General features: G+C 38.2%; 1 protein-coding gene across 4 annotated transcripts in view; it reads right to left on the bottom strand.

The window, feature by feature from the left end:
* Positions 1-13,720, bottom strand: part of celf5a (cugbp, Elav-like family member 5a) — a 351,120-nt gene that overhangs the window by 320,793 nt on the left and 16,607 nt on the right. For all 4 annotated transcript variants that reach the window (XM_088426234.1, XM_088426235.1, XM_088426236.1 and 1 more), the window contains exon 2: positions 1,656-1,738. In XM_088426234.1, coding sequence (XP_088282360.1) covers positions 1,656-1,738 — 83 coding nt within the window. The remainder of the gene's footprint in view (positions 1-1,655; positions 1,739-13,720) is intronic.

Below are 13,720 nucleotides of genomic sequence, written 5' to 3'. Positions count from 1 at the left end.
TCTCCCCAGAGCTCTTAACAATAACAACAAAAAAGAGCACACTGAAAATAGAGACAAATGACTCTGTGAAACAACTGGTTTTATTCGATAATATTTGTTCTGTTTACTGTTCATATTTATTCAATATGCACCAATCGGAGCAGCAACCCTAATTTCATTGTATACAAGCTCTACATTGACAATCAAGGTTCTCTGTTCTCTTCTATTCGATTCTATTAGATTCTATTTGATTCTATTCTAACTCAAGTGGTTTATCACCTAAATACAATAAAAAAAAAAAGATAGTTTGAGTTCAATCTGTGTTGTGTGTTTTTACCAGCCTTGCCATAAGCCATGTTATGTATAAATACATTTTCTAAAACCTGATTTTGTTATTTTATTTGTATGCTTCATCAGCGGACATACATGAAGGTGGGAATTTATCAGGAGTAGTGAATTCAAAGGGATCGCTTCCCTCACACCATTAGAAAGTAAGATAAAACCAATTTCAAACATAGCACTAACGGACAAGGGCCTGTTAAGTGTTGCATGGTTGAAACCGGCATTTGTGTATTTTTTTTTTTAGGGGGTTTTGGGCTTGTAAAAAATCACTTAAAAGGCCTCAATAATACAAATTCAACTTTCTGAAGCTTTTTATCACGTGAGAATGTTATTTCCGCATCAAAAACACATTTAAAGCCTTTTTTTCATCTCGGAACAGTCCTGCTCATTGCTGTTCTCTCAGCACTAGCCCCTCTCCATCAGAGAGAAAAAAAAAAGGTTCTCAATTAGTTACGTCACTAATTGAGCAGCACCCTTGTACCACCCATGCAGACAAAACACAGTCTAACAGTCAACGGATATACTGGGATGACAAGGGGGAGGCTGAGCGGCTGCACAGTGAATGGCAGATTTAAGGGGTATTAATTTTGAGTCAGCAAAAAAAGTTTTTAACATTTTGTTAAGAGTTAAAATGTAAAAGAACAGTCACAATGTTTCCTTTTTCACACTTGCTAACAAGTAGCAAGGTATCAACCTGGGTGGAACAGGAGCTGAGACACCTAAATAAAGATTTACATTTTAGCTTGTTATGCTAATATGCGGTAAGAGAGCATTCTCGGTAGAGAAAGTACTGAGGCCGAGGCAGATCAAGAAAGAAAGAAAGAAAGAAAGAAAGGCCTATATGTTAAAATACTAACTGTTGGTACACTGACAAAAAGCAAGATGCTGAGTGATTGGAGAACCCACCAAAGCAAGGTAGATTAGGGTGTGTTGGGAAATATGCTTTGAGCCAAAAAGGCCAAGAAATTAACAAATAGTACAGTAATTAACTTTATGGCCAATGTAGGGGTGGGTTCACCTGCATTTCAGGTGAACTGAAAAACAAAGCAAAATGTATAAAATGTATATCACAAGTTTTATTTTTAATACTTGCAATAAAAAAAAAAATGGAAACGATCTCTTGTGGTCCATCTGAAATTGATGGTACAATAAATATGACCAATATTAATAAGGACTAAGTATGAGACAGCCTATGTCCGATCAATACAGAGAGCAGGATGCAGTGACACTTGGCTTTCAGAGTGTGAAGCCGCTGATTGAATTGCTTTCTTGTGTTTTCTCATCATCTCACATTTTTTACGAGGAGTGAGATGTACATGAACTGCAGCACTTACCCCTGGCAGTGTTTTCTGTTCGTGGAGGGCGTTCTGGGCTTTGATGGCGGACTCTCGGGCGCAGTAGGTTAGGAATGCACAACCTGTAAAAATAGAGGCACACAATGTTAGGAATAAAAGTATGGACCCAAAAAGGGTTTACACAAGACATCTCAGTCATACAGAGGCCACAATTGTGTAAAATAGTCTGTAATTGTACCACTCGGAATGTGAACAAAATGTATAATCGAAGATAGTACAAATTTTTACTTACTAGTTTATAATACAATCTATGTGACACCTTTATATAGAAAAAAACGGACAATGGCATTTTTTCAGTTTATTTCTAGGGATGCACCAAATAACCCCAGAAATGTTTCAAATGAAAATGGCAAAAAATTCATTTTAGGTTTTTGGCCGAAAGAAAATTACTACTGGAAAAGAAATGCTAGCCAACGTGTGTTCTAAAGCAAATAAGAAGCTGTTGAATGTTTATTTGAAACTTTTCCATATCTCTAAATAAGCCATGTTTGGTACAAGCGCCAACATGCCTACATGTACTAAATGAAGAATGTTTTAGAGGGAGACAATATTAAATGTCCAATCACTTAAAATGTGAACGTATGACAAGAAGTGCAATGCATATATATACCGTATTTTCCGCACAATAAGGTGCACCTAAAAGCCTTTTTTTTTTTTTTAAAAGCTGCTGGTGCATCTTATAATCAGGTGCGCCTTATATATGAATATTGAGATTGGGATCCGTAGATGGCGAATGAACTGATTAAGTAAGCTTTACCTGTTTCTCTTGTGTGTTTAGATGAACAAGGTTGCTCATATTGACATTGAGTTATCATGCTATTGAGAGGTTAGAGTTATTTTTTGAGTTATTATTGTTATTACATTGCGTATTACTATTGAGGGTGCGCCTTATAATCCAGTGCGCCTTATATATGGAAAAAGTTTTAGAATGTGTCATTAATTGAGGGTGAGCCATATAATACGGTGCGCCTTATAGTGCGGAAAATACGGTACATAAAAGAGCCTGTCTTTTGAAACACTCTTTTTAGTGAATGTTTTGTGAATGAGCCAAGCACTACTCACTATGTACAGTATGAGTATGAGTATGTGGTGTATGAGATGCAGTCCGTCGGACATTTTGAAGTCAGACAGAAAATAAGTGTCAATGAATGAAATAATGTTTTATAATAACTGCAAATCTCTCAACAATATGATATTCCTATCCCCCCCCCCCCCCCCCCCCCCCCAAATTCACCAAAAAACAGATTGGATGGAAAAGTCCGGTGCAAAATGTTTCTATTTTCTATCTTTCTATTATTAGTGGCTACTTAAACGGAGATGAGTGCGGTAGCAGCAGACGACACGTTGAATATGGACAATATGTACATAAGTTTGGACGAATGTCCATTACTTTCAGTTCGTCAGAGATAAAGACAAGAAGAATACAATAGCTTTTCACTGTGCCAAATAGCACCAGTAATTTGACAAACCATTCGGAGTGGACCCAGAGTAATGTGAAGTGAGCAAAATGAAAACACGCAGAGATTTGAGAGTAGGGATAAAACAAAGCAGGCAAATTGATCACTCTCTGGCTCAGGGATGCCACTTCAACATCAAGATGTTAGGAGACTCGTCGAGACCTGAGAGTATGTCATACATAGAAAATATGCTGCCGCCTTCCACAGTGGATTGTCCAGCATTTCGAAACCTAGTCAGCTAGATCTATGTCACATCTGGAAATAGTGACCAGGTAAGCTAACTTTAATTTTTACTGTACATGCTATTAATAATAGCAATTGTGTTCAATATGTATCAAGATGAAGCATAAAAAAAAAAACTAATGTCGAACAGTATGTTAAACACAATAACAATGATATTGGCTAGCCGCTAATGTTAGCCCCAAGGAAACCATCTATTTTTGAAATGTCTGTCCCTAACCTAGCGGACTGAACTTGAAATTGAATTTTAACATTGAAATTGTGAAATGCCCTAACTGTTTCTGCCTAAAGCATAAACAATGCATCACTCTGCTGTGAAGCTATGTAATAAAGAGATTAAAATAAAAAAAAATGTAACTTGTCGTGTTTAAAGGTTTACAATACAATACAAATTAAATGATTTACTGATTTTAGACTTAATCCAACCTTTCACTGGATGTGTTAATGAGAGTAATGGGCTAGCTATGTTTAGAACGGCAAATCCCTATTTCCAGTTATGTTGGTGAGCGTAATATAAAAGTGATGCAATGCAATGCAAAAAAAAAAAAAAGTAGTGTAATACCTTACATTTAAAATGCAGTAATATTGTAATGTAACTAATGACTTTGAAATGGCAGTAATAAGTAATAAATAGTGCATTACAATTTTGAAGTAACTTGCCTAACACTGATCACAAAAAATGGTTCATCTTGTCACTCTAGCTGGCAATATACATAATCAAACAAAGTTCCTGTTTTCTATTCTAGTGGTTGGAATGTCAGTGAATCAGACTGAAGGAATATAAACCTGCCTTTGATTTATCTATTTATTAACATTTACCACAGAAAACTGGAGCACATTGAAATTAACACACGTTAAAAAGGTGTTAAAAGATTAAACAAGAATAATATTCAGAGCAATATTATACAGTTTTATTTCATTTTCTTTATTTATTCACAGAAATGTGCAGGACTTGGCGTTTGATGATACAATGAGTTCATGAAGTGGATTGGCTGCCACGGGGCCATTTGCAAATTTCTTTTCCTTTCTGTGTTTTGGTTTTCAGCCAAACCCTTCCCATTTTAGGTTTTTGTTTTCAGCCAAACATTTTCATTTCGGTGCATCCCTATTCATTACCATAATAAAGAAATATTTCCAAAGTGAGTGTACCAAAAGAACATGTCAGCAAAAATATATAGTTAAATAAAAATCCAATAATATCTAACACAAAGCAAGATGGTGAGGTTAAAAAAATAAAATAAAATAAAATAATAATAATTCCTGACTGCGTAGTGTGTGCATTCGATGTCTAATGGCCGTCGCACCCTGGTGCGAGGCACGCACAACCATACAACATCTGTCAGAGGAGAGACGAGGGATGAAGAGAAAGCAGATGGAGTATTGAAGCAATCATTTTCCCGGCGACTGTCTGAATAAATAGATTTGCTTGTGTACTATTAATGGGGTTCACACGGGTTACTGTACATCATATTTTCCGACACGCAGACAGTGGTTTAGTGCAGTTTGGATCTCGTTGCAACATCCAAATGTGTTTAAAGCGTCAGTGATGTATTGTAGTCGTGTTCGAGTGCAGAAATTATCGCAATTCTATGTCTCATCCCAAAGTTTACAATCTTCTCTGCAGCGCTTGCTCATGTGCCAGCTTAGTGGCCCTTGTCATCTTTGACCCCCATGACCCAATCAAAGTAAGGTGTTGTGATCTGCTTTAAATCTTTTTGCCTCTCTGGCATACCCGAATATGCATTTCATCATTTTTATTGACAAGCAGTTTAATTCGCTACAATATCAGGTCTGTATCAAACATTCTGCTTTGACAAATATCACAAAAGCAAAATGACAATATTTTTTTTAAAAAATGATGATCTCTCTAAAGTGTGTTTGGAAAGAGCACATCAATGCAGAAAAAATATAGAAAATCAGATGAAGAATTCTGGAGTAATTGAGCATTTTGTGTCAGTAAAATTTGGAATTTGGGGCTCTGCTTTTGATAATCTGGTCAAAAAACATGTTCAAATTAAATCTGCATAACATCATTTCTTAACAACTTCACCTCTACTCAGGAACCCCCCTTCTCCAATTAGCTGACAAGTTTCAGTTAAAAATATCCACCTATTTTTTCGGCATGCATAATTCCCAGACATCAACTTGCAAAAATTTGTGTCATGTTTCAAATGCTGACACTTGCCCAAAATACTCAACTAATATAAATGGAAGCTCATTAGTGAGAATGACAGTGGAAGCAACTGAGTAGATCATTTAAGAAAGCAACTTCAACATTATATCACATAATGTCTTCCTGAAAGCATCCAACCATTATCATGACATCATGACAAATGGTAAGGCATGCAATGGTGATTAAGACACCATATATATATATATATATATATATATATATATATATATATATATATATATATATATATATATACGCTGTGTATCTGTATAATGTGTTCCCTCATTTTTCATGGTTAATGGGGACAAAAGCCCCCCGCTCAAAGAAGACCGAGAATTCTTGCATTTCTATTTGGGTACCATTTACACTTTACGCTGAGACAAAGGTAACTGTAGATATTTACCTAAGTCTTAAATAATTAAACCTTGTACATTCATTGTCTCATGGAGTGCTGGAGTTACCCTCGGTGTAATAGCCCTTGGACATCGACCTAGAGTGGAGCCCGTAGCTGACTAAACATGATAACAAGGACGTAGAGTTCATTGCAACAGCACTGTGTTTTGTCCTTGGCTCCCGGAGCGACTTCGACCAATGGGGGCAAGAGTGGATTACCACTCCTGTCCTCAAAAGCTGAGGAAGTTTAACAAATTTTAAAGTGTTTAAATCTCAGATGATGTCGCAACCTGCTTTTGGAATTTACTCTACAGTGGTTATTTAACACTTTCTAAAGTTTTCAGGTTATCTTCTTCTTTCTAAGGTATTGGTTACCATGGACTTTTGAAAGATTAATGTGTCAAAATCTTAAACCTGTTCTTATTAAAATAATAATAATAAATCTGAGGATGTTTAACAAATGTGTCACAGTGCGTAGAATGTCCGCCTCACTGCTCAGAGTCCCGAGTTCAATTCCAGCTCGCCCAGGTTTTCCTGTGTGGAATTTGCATGTTCTCTCAGGGCCTGCGTGGGTTCTCTCCAGGCACTCCGGCTTCCACATACCAAAAACATGCAGGGCAGGTGTATTGGACACTCTAAATTGCCCTTAGGTGTGATTGGTTAATGAATGATTGTCCCTTCCAGTGTGCCCTGCAATTGACTGGCAACCAGTTCAATGTGTCACCTGCCTACCGCCCATAAACAGCTGGTAAAGGCACCAGGATGGATGGATGGATGGATTTTTGTGTCAATTAAGACATGATTTGCCATTTGGTGTTGCAGATGAACAAGCATAAAAGCGGACTTGTTTATGTCCCAGACTGGTTTGTCACATACGTGACCTGTCATCAGTGGTAGGTTAACATCACGAGTGAGGACATTTAGGATGGCTCAAAACGTTATATTATTATTTTTATTCAATTTATTATTACAATACATGAATAGAATACATAATTACTCAGAAGGCATTCCAGAAAGTTTACCAGTTTGATTTTTTTTTTTTTTTTATTATTCTCTCTACCGGCAAGCTACAACTTGCTTTAATGCATGAGTGAAATTAAACATTAAATTAAAATTAGAAATAGACCCTGGAACTGACAATGAATTAAAATATGATTATTCGCCAGGCTACGGATGACATGATGATCTGCCACGAGGTGAGGAACAGTATGTTTGTACTGTATGCACTGCCGTGTATTTTCTGTTCTGTGTTGTGCTACAGAGTAACACCCTTGGTGTTTTTGACATTCATTGGTTGCCTTGTCAATTTATGTAAATTGTTCATGAAATGACGTACGAGAACAGGAACTTTGGGATCATTCTGTTGCAACTTCAGTGGGATGCGCGAGCTAGCTTGCCTGATTTAAAAACGCCTTAGCAACGCTGCACATCATCTACTAATCTCATATTCGCACTTTGATTACAACTTGAACTTTTTCACTGCCAGGAAATGAAAGTCAAGACCTCAAGGAGCTCGTTTTCGTTTTGTTTTAGTATTGTTTCAGGAGGAGATAACAAATAAAGCCAGTACATAAAAATGTCAAAAATATGTCATATCTATTGTCTATCATCATCTTTTGTTTATTTTTCTGGGATTCATTTCCTATAAAAACGGAGGAAAGTAAATAAAACACTGTACTGTAGGTTTGCAAAGTTTAAAGTTTTTAGTTGTTTCTTAAGCACGTACATACTGCAGGGAGTGCCTTACATAAATTAGGAGGTATCAATTCAGGGTGGATAAAAAATAAAATAGATAAAAAAAAAATAAAAAAATAAGTAACTGCAAGTTTCCTTTTAAATCACTTCCCGGCAAACAAACTGTCAGCTAGATGTTGATGTATTTTAGGGTCGCCAAGCATTTTACATATTTTAAAATGTAAGTATAAATGAGTGGTTTATTAACAGTCCCTCTGAGGTTTTAATTGTTCTGAGATTTGCAAGGCAGATGGCGTCATATGCTTTGGCGGGCCATATTATGGTCCACAAGCCTTTGGTTTGCTTGACATTTTTACTCTACCTCCCTCATCCCAAAGCATGGGTCATAACCTTTGAGGTGGCTGCCTATAAAACTCAAGGTGTGTGGCCTCCACAGTGTCACTGCAACACTAATGTAATGATTTCCAATGGCTGCCATGCAAATCACTCAATCACTTACGCTGCAACCTAACCATCCCCCTGGCACACAGAAGACATTATTTTTTTCATGATTTTCTTTCTTTCTTTATTTATTAAACGGATGCCGGCCAGATCCTGGAGAAGAAACAGGTATTTTGCATTAAAATCTCAACTTATTTGTCAATTTGAAAATACATGAATAACAACTGCAAAAGGGGGGGAAAGATGAACTCAATTTACATGACATCCTGTGCGTATTTAATGTATGGCTTGATAAGAATTTGCGGGCCATGGGCGAAAGTGCTTTAACAACTCTGTAATTGGGAACCCAAACATGCACAAATTGCCAGCGCGGCACTGCATACCAATTGTGCGAGTGGGAAAAATTATGAAATAGTTTGAAACCCCCCCCTTACGCCCAAGAAAGAAAAGCCACGGAAAAAGCAGTCTGCTGACAAAGCAATGGGGGAAGCTTTCCTATTGTGAAGAGATGATCCTGTGCATCATCTGATAGAAACCTTTAAGCAGCCTTATCTGCCACATTGATTTCACCTCCAAAGAGAAAGAAATACCTCCTCTACTTTCTCTTTGTGGCTGCCAAATCTATCTTGTTCTCTTCTTTTTTCGGCGCGCCCGGCTCCCATTTCCTAATGATATATTTTCAAGTGTGGGTGTACTGGGGAATAGGACCGAGTTGTTCCATAGCCACCGAGTTGAGTTGCCGTGTAATTAAAATGTGAATAAGTGAGTGAGGTGGGAGGGAGCAGATGAGGGTGGCGTACAGCTTGGTGTTGTCGCGCTTTCGCTCCTGTAATATTCTGGTAATTCAATTTCCTTGGCCTAAGCTACTGTGAATTGCTGAGAAATATTACTGTACATGAGTTGGGTTTCTCATTACTTACACGGCCTACCGGCAAACATCCCTCGTTTTAAGGGAAACTGAACTTATTTCGCCATTGTCAGTAGTCAAAAATATATGTATATGTTGTCTATACAACGAACCCTTGCTACTTTGCGGTTCCACTGTCGCGGACTCATTATGCAATTTCACCACATCATGGATTTTTTTTTTCATGACATATTGAATAGCTCCCAAGCATGCTGCTCCAGCCTAAACGCCAACTTAAAATGATCATTGCTGAGAAGGTGATACTTCTCCAAGGGAGAAGTTACGCGGCCGTGGGTTGCCATTTGGGATTGAACGAATCCACTGTTCGCTACATTGGGGCGAGACGAACATTAGAAGACGGCTGCCATCACCTTTGGCAATTAGTGAAGCGAATTGTTACGGCTCGTCATAAAACGATCGTCCGTACGGAAGCTGCGTTAGCAATCTGGATTTCCAACTACTGACGGAAGAAGAACATCTGGGCCGCTGCTAATATGACCACGGCTGTGCGAAACTTCAAGGGAAAAGGGTAACAGTTCACAAACGTACAGTGTATAAGGTTTAATAATTTAAGATTTAAGTAAATATGTGTACTGCAGTAATATTTGTCTTAAATAATATGTATAGCATGAAGACTTTTCACTGAAAAAAAAAAAGTTTTGTATGTGAAAAGTGGGGGCGCTACCTCTCGGATTTTCAGCTAACACGGCAGGTTCCGGAATGTATCTTCCGCCATGAACAAGGGTTCACTGTAATTTATTTAAAAGTCATATTTCATGTACCATAAATACCTTTAATTGTTTTGTTTTTTTAGTGTCTGTTTTATTTTGTTTTTGCTGTTGCCTGAAAATTACCACAAGTGCTGAAGTTAACGACCAATTATGGTGCCAAACCCAGCAGTGTCATTTTCAGTTGACAGCAAATGGTAAAATGTGTCTTAAATTGAGAAATGAAAAATAATTTAGCTATCAAATTAAGTCTAAATATAGTCATATAGTCATAGTCTACATAAAGTCAACTTTTGACTCCTGAAATCTGATCAATAAATTTAGTATCCCTTCTTAGTTTCGAAAAAATAAAAAGAAGTGAGCCACTGTTGAAGCTTTTGAATGATCTACCATGTCATTTTATGTGACAAACGAAAAGCTAATTATAACTTCAAAATTATGACTAAAATGTCAAATTTGCAAGTGTTCTTCAACTTTACAATTTGGTGGGGAAACAACAAGCATTTTTTTTTTCTTTACGAATCCCTCTTTGGAACAGTTTTAACTGGCCTCCGATCTCAAAACTCAACACTAGGTAGAAATGACAATCATATTTAAGATTGATTAGATTTCACAATCATAATGCCCCTCCAACAGAAACTAGAGGTACCAGATGAGGTACCATAATGTTTTCTGCATCCCTACTTGTCTAAACATGGCATTATGATAAAAATGGCATTTGTGAAATATGAATTCATCCAATTTCTGTAGCTGCTTATTCTCACTAGGGACCCTGGCATGTTGGTGCATGTCTTCAGGCAGGGGACACCCTAAATTAGTTGTCAGCCAATCGCAGAGCAGACAAAGACGAGCAACCATTCACACCGAAAGACAATTTAGAGTGTCTAATTAATACATCTTGTATGTATGTTTTTGGTATGTGGAAGGAAACCGGCAAACCCGGAGGTAAGACCATGTGGGCACAGAGAGAACATGAAAACTTCAAACAGGAAGGTTCAAGCTGGAACTGAACCTGAGTCCTCTGAATCGTGAGCCAGATGTGCTAATGGTCCACAGGAGTCAAACTCCAGTCCTCGGCGGCCGGTGTCCTGCATGTTTTCAAACCTTGTCTCTAAAACACACCTGGTTCAAATGAATAGGATCATTTTCAAGCCCCTGTAGATCTTGCCAATAGGGTAATCATTTGAATCAGGTGTGTTGGGCTAGAAAACATGCAGGATACCAGTACTCGAGGACTCGAGTTTGACACCTATGTGGCAACCACTCTTCTACTGTGCCGCCCGGAATATGAATTAAGTGGCGAAATCCACCCTTTGTTTTTTGTTATTTGTTTTTTAATCCATTTCTGGGCACGGCCGTGTTGCATGTGGACTGGAAATGACACCACTGTTGCTTACACCTTACCTCACAACCAATCGTGTGTTTTCTGAGGTTGGTCATGTGATTTTTACAAGCTTGAGTGTGGCAAGCTGTTTGTGTTTGGTTTGAGGAAATACTTCAACTGGAAGTATTATAAGTAAGCAATAAAGAGCTTGAAGCAAGCATACACTTATTTGTCTCATTTTAAAAGAATTAATGTGAAGATTTGGTTGTGAATTAAACGCTTTAATTACAACATAAGGCAAAAATATCAGCAAAAATACTGTGGGAATGTGACTCCTCAACACGCACTGTGCAAATTAATTGCTTGTGCTTTTATTGACATTTGCATTCGCAGGTTCATAAAGAAGAGACTATCCCGAATGGCAACCGGCGGTTAGCTTCAAATGGGGTGGATCACTATGAGGGGACATCAATTATATACAGTGCAGTTCTGCGAGCTGATTTCAGTCCCTTTGACCGTTTCCATCTCCTTCTTCTCGCCCCTCCTGAGAACCATGCTGCCCCAAAGTTATGAAAAAGCGTGAGCTCACATGTACAGTACTCCTTGTGCCATTTTGGTCATTGGGGGAAATATGAGGGTAGCAGAAAAAGTCTCTCTTGGTGCCTTCACACATCTTTTGTGAATGCTATCAGTGGGGCTAGATTACTCGCTTATTTCATTTACTCCGACCCCAGCCCCGCCCTGTAACGGGGGGGTGCTCAGGGAGATAGCAAATGGAGGGTCGGGAGCGAACGGTGTGATGGGTGCGGGGGGAGGTCGGTGAAACCGAAACACACAACATCAGCACTGATACAATGTGATTATGACCTGAATCATTGGCTGAAGGGGAGGCTCTGAGGCGCAAATTGACCATGAGGGGGGTAATCAGTGTGGTCTCTGAGAAGCTCTTATAAGAACCCCCTTACCCTGGAAAAAAATAAAGATTCCTGATCTATTCCCATGAACGTCATTCAGGTACTCTATGGAGGAAGAGGAGTTAAGGGAGAAGGTGTAATAAAATGCTTTGACTCATCATCGTTCTGACAACAATATTTTCTCTGCCCGGGCCTAATGGCCTTGTAATGAGCAGCGTAATATAAGCAGTAGCCTAGCGTAATCTGTAAACCTTAATTAAGTCAGACAGCCACCTTAAATAGAGGTGGATGAGTGCAGGGGTGTTCAGTCACCATCGCCGACTCATTGCAAAGCTGACTGCATCCTTCCATCAGGCCAACCGTCAATCACTCCTGTGTCGCTCATCTTTCCAAATCCTCTTCCGTTCCTCTTTTTATTGACCCACCCTGTCCCCCTGCACCTTGAGCTACAGTTACAATTAATAATTGTGAATTTGGGGTTGACAGTTATGTAACTCTTGAAATGGAATACCAGATTCACCGAAATAGCATCCTCAGCTCAAACAGATAGTGTCCAATAGGTGCCGCAGAGGGAAAGAAACAGATGGCATTTTTGCATTGCACTGTATAATCTGTCATGTAAACAGTACAGTGGGAAAAAGTGGAGTCAAAAGTTTGAAGAAAGATCCAAAATCAAATGGTGTAAAACACATTATATGACAAGAACTTCCAAGCTGTTAACTCTTAAATGCAGTTGTCAAAGTCATTACAAGTCATAAAGCATCATTCACACCATTTAGATGACAGAAAGTACTAAGATGTGCAAAGCTGTCATCTTGGCCAAAAGTGCCTACTTTGAAGAATCTAAACTGTAAAAATCATTCTTGATTTTGTTGCGCAAAAAAATGTATATTCAAAATATTGATTGATTCAGGAAAAACAAAACACTAATTTGCATGGTGTTTCTAAACATTTGACTGGTACTGTACATCAAACACATTGCTACACAACCCCAAAAAGAATACACAATTAGCATTACCCTTAAATCTAATGGATTATGAATAAAAATGGCACATGGACAATCAGCTATTTATTATACTGATTTGTCAAAGATGTTCTCGGAGTAAAGCAATGATTAAATATTACGTTGACATAATTTGGGTGCCATGGAACTATGTTGAAGTAAATTTCAGAGGTTCATGCCAACTGAGGAAGTGCTTTCCTGCCACCTTACAGCAATGTGGTGCAAAGGAACTTAAGTGAGAAGAGGAGTTCCATTTAGACTCAAAAAGATGTGCTTTGACAAGATCCTTCAGGCATCTAAGCAAATACAAACCTCTGTGGGACAAGCATGAATTACTTGCCCATTATCAATAGTTACAACAGGACTGTGCATACAGTAAACACTCGATAGTTCATTCACGACATACAAATATCTCTCTGCTGACATGCATCACTTCAACAATACATCCTTGACGAAAGTTGCTAATTTCCTATCAGACAGTGCTTTGGTGCAAAAATGTGCACCAAATCATCACATTTAAACGTACTTCACTACATAGATGGGCGATGCTGAATTGTTTTAAAAACGGGAATGTTTTGACCCTTCATCATTTGCCTTGAATTTTGATTTTGACTCAGCCTCACAAAGTCATCTGGACCAAGTCAATTTGTGTATGAATTGTCCCTATTGAGATCATGTCCCACAACATACTGTACTATACTAGTATATGATCTACAGTATAAACATGTGGTGGATGAAGATAATGGCCATTCAATAACCATCACAGAGC

This window comes from Hippichthys cyanospilos, chromosome 10, assembly GCF_059441005.1.
Source record: "Hippichthys cyanospilos isolate Australia breed blue-spotted pipefish chromosome 10, RoL_Hcya_1.0, whole genome shotgun sequence".
Taxonomy (NCBI): Eukaryota; Metazoa; Chordata; class Actinopteri; order Syngnathiformes; family Syngnathidae; genus Hippichthys; species Hippichthys cyanospilos.
This window is presented reverse-complemented; position numbering and strand designations above follow the sequence as displayed.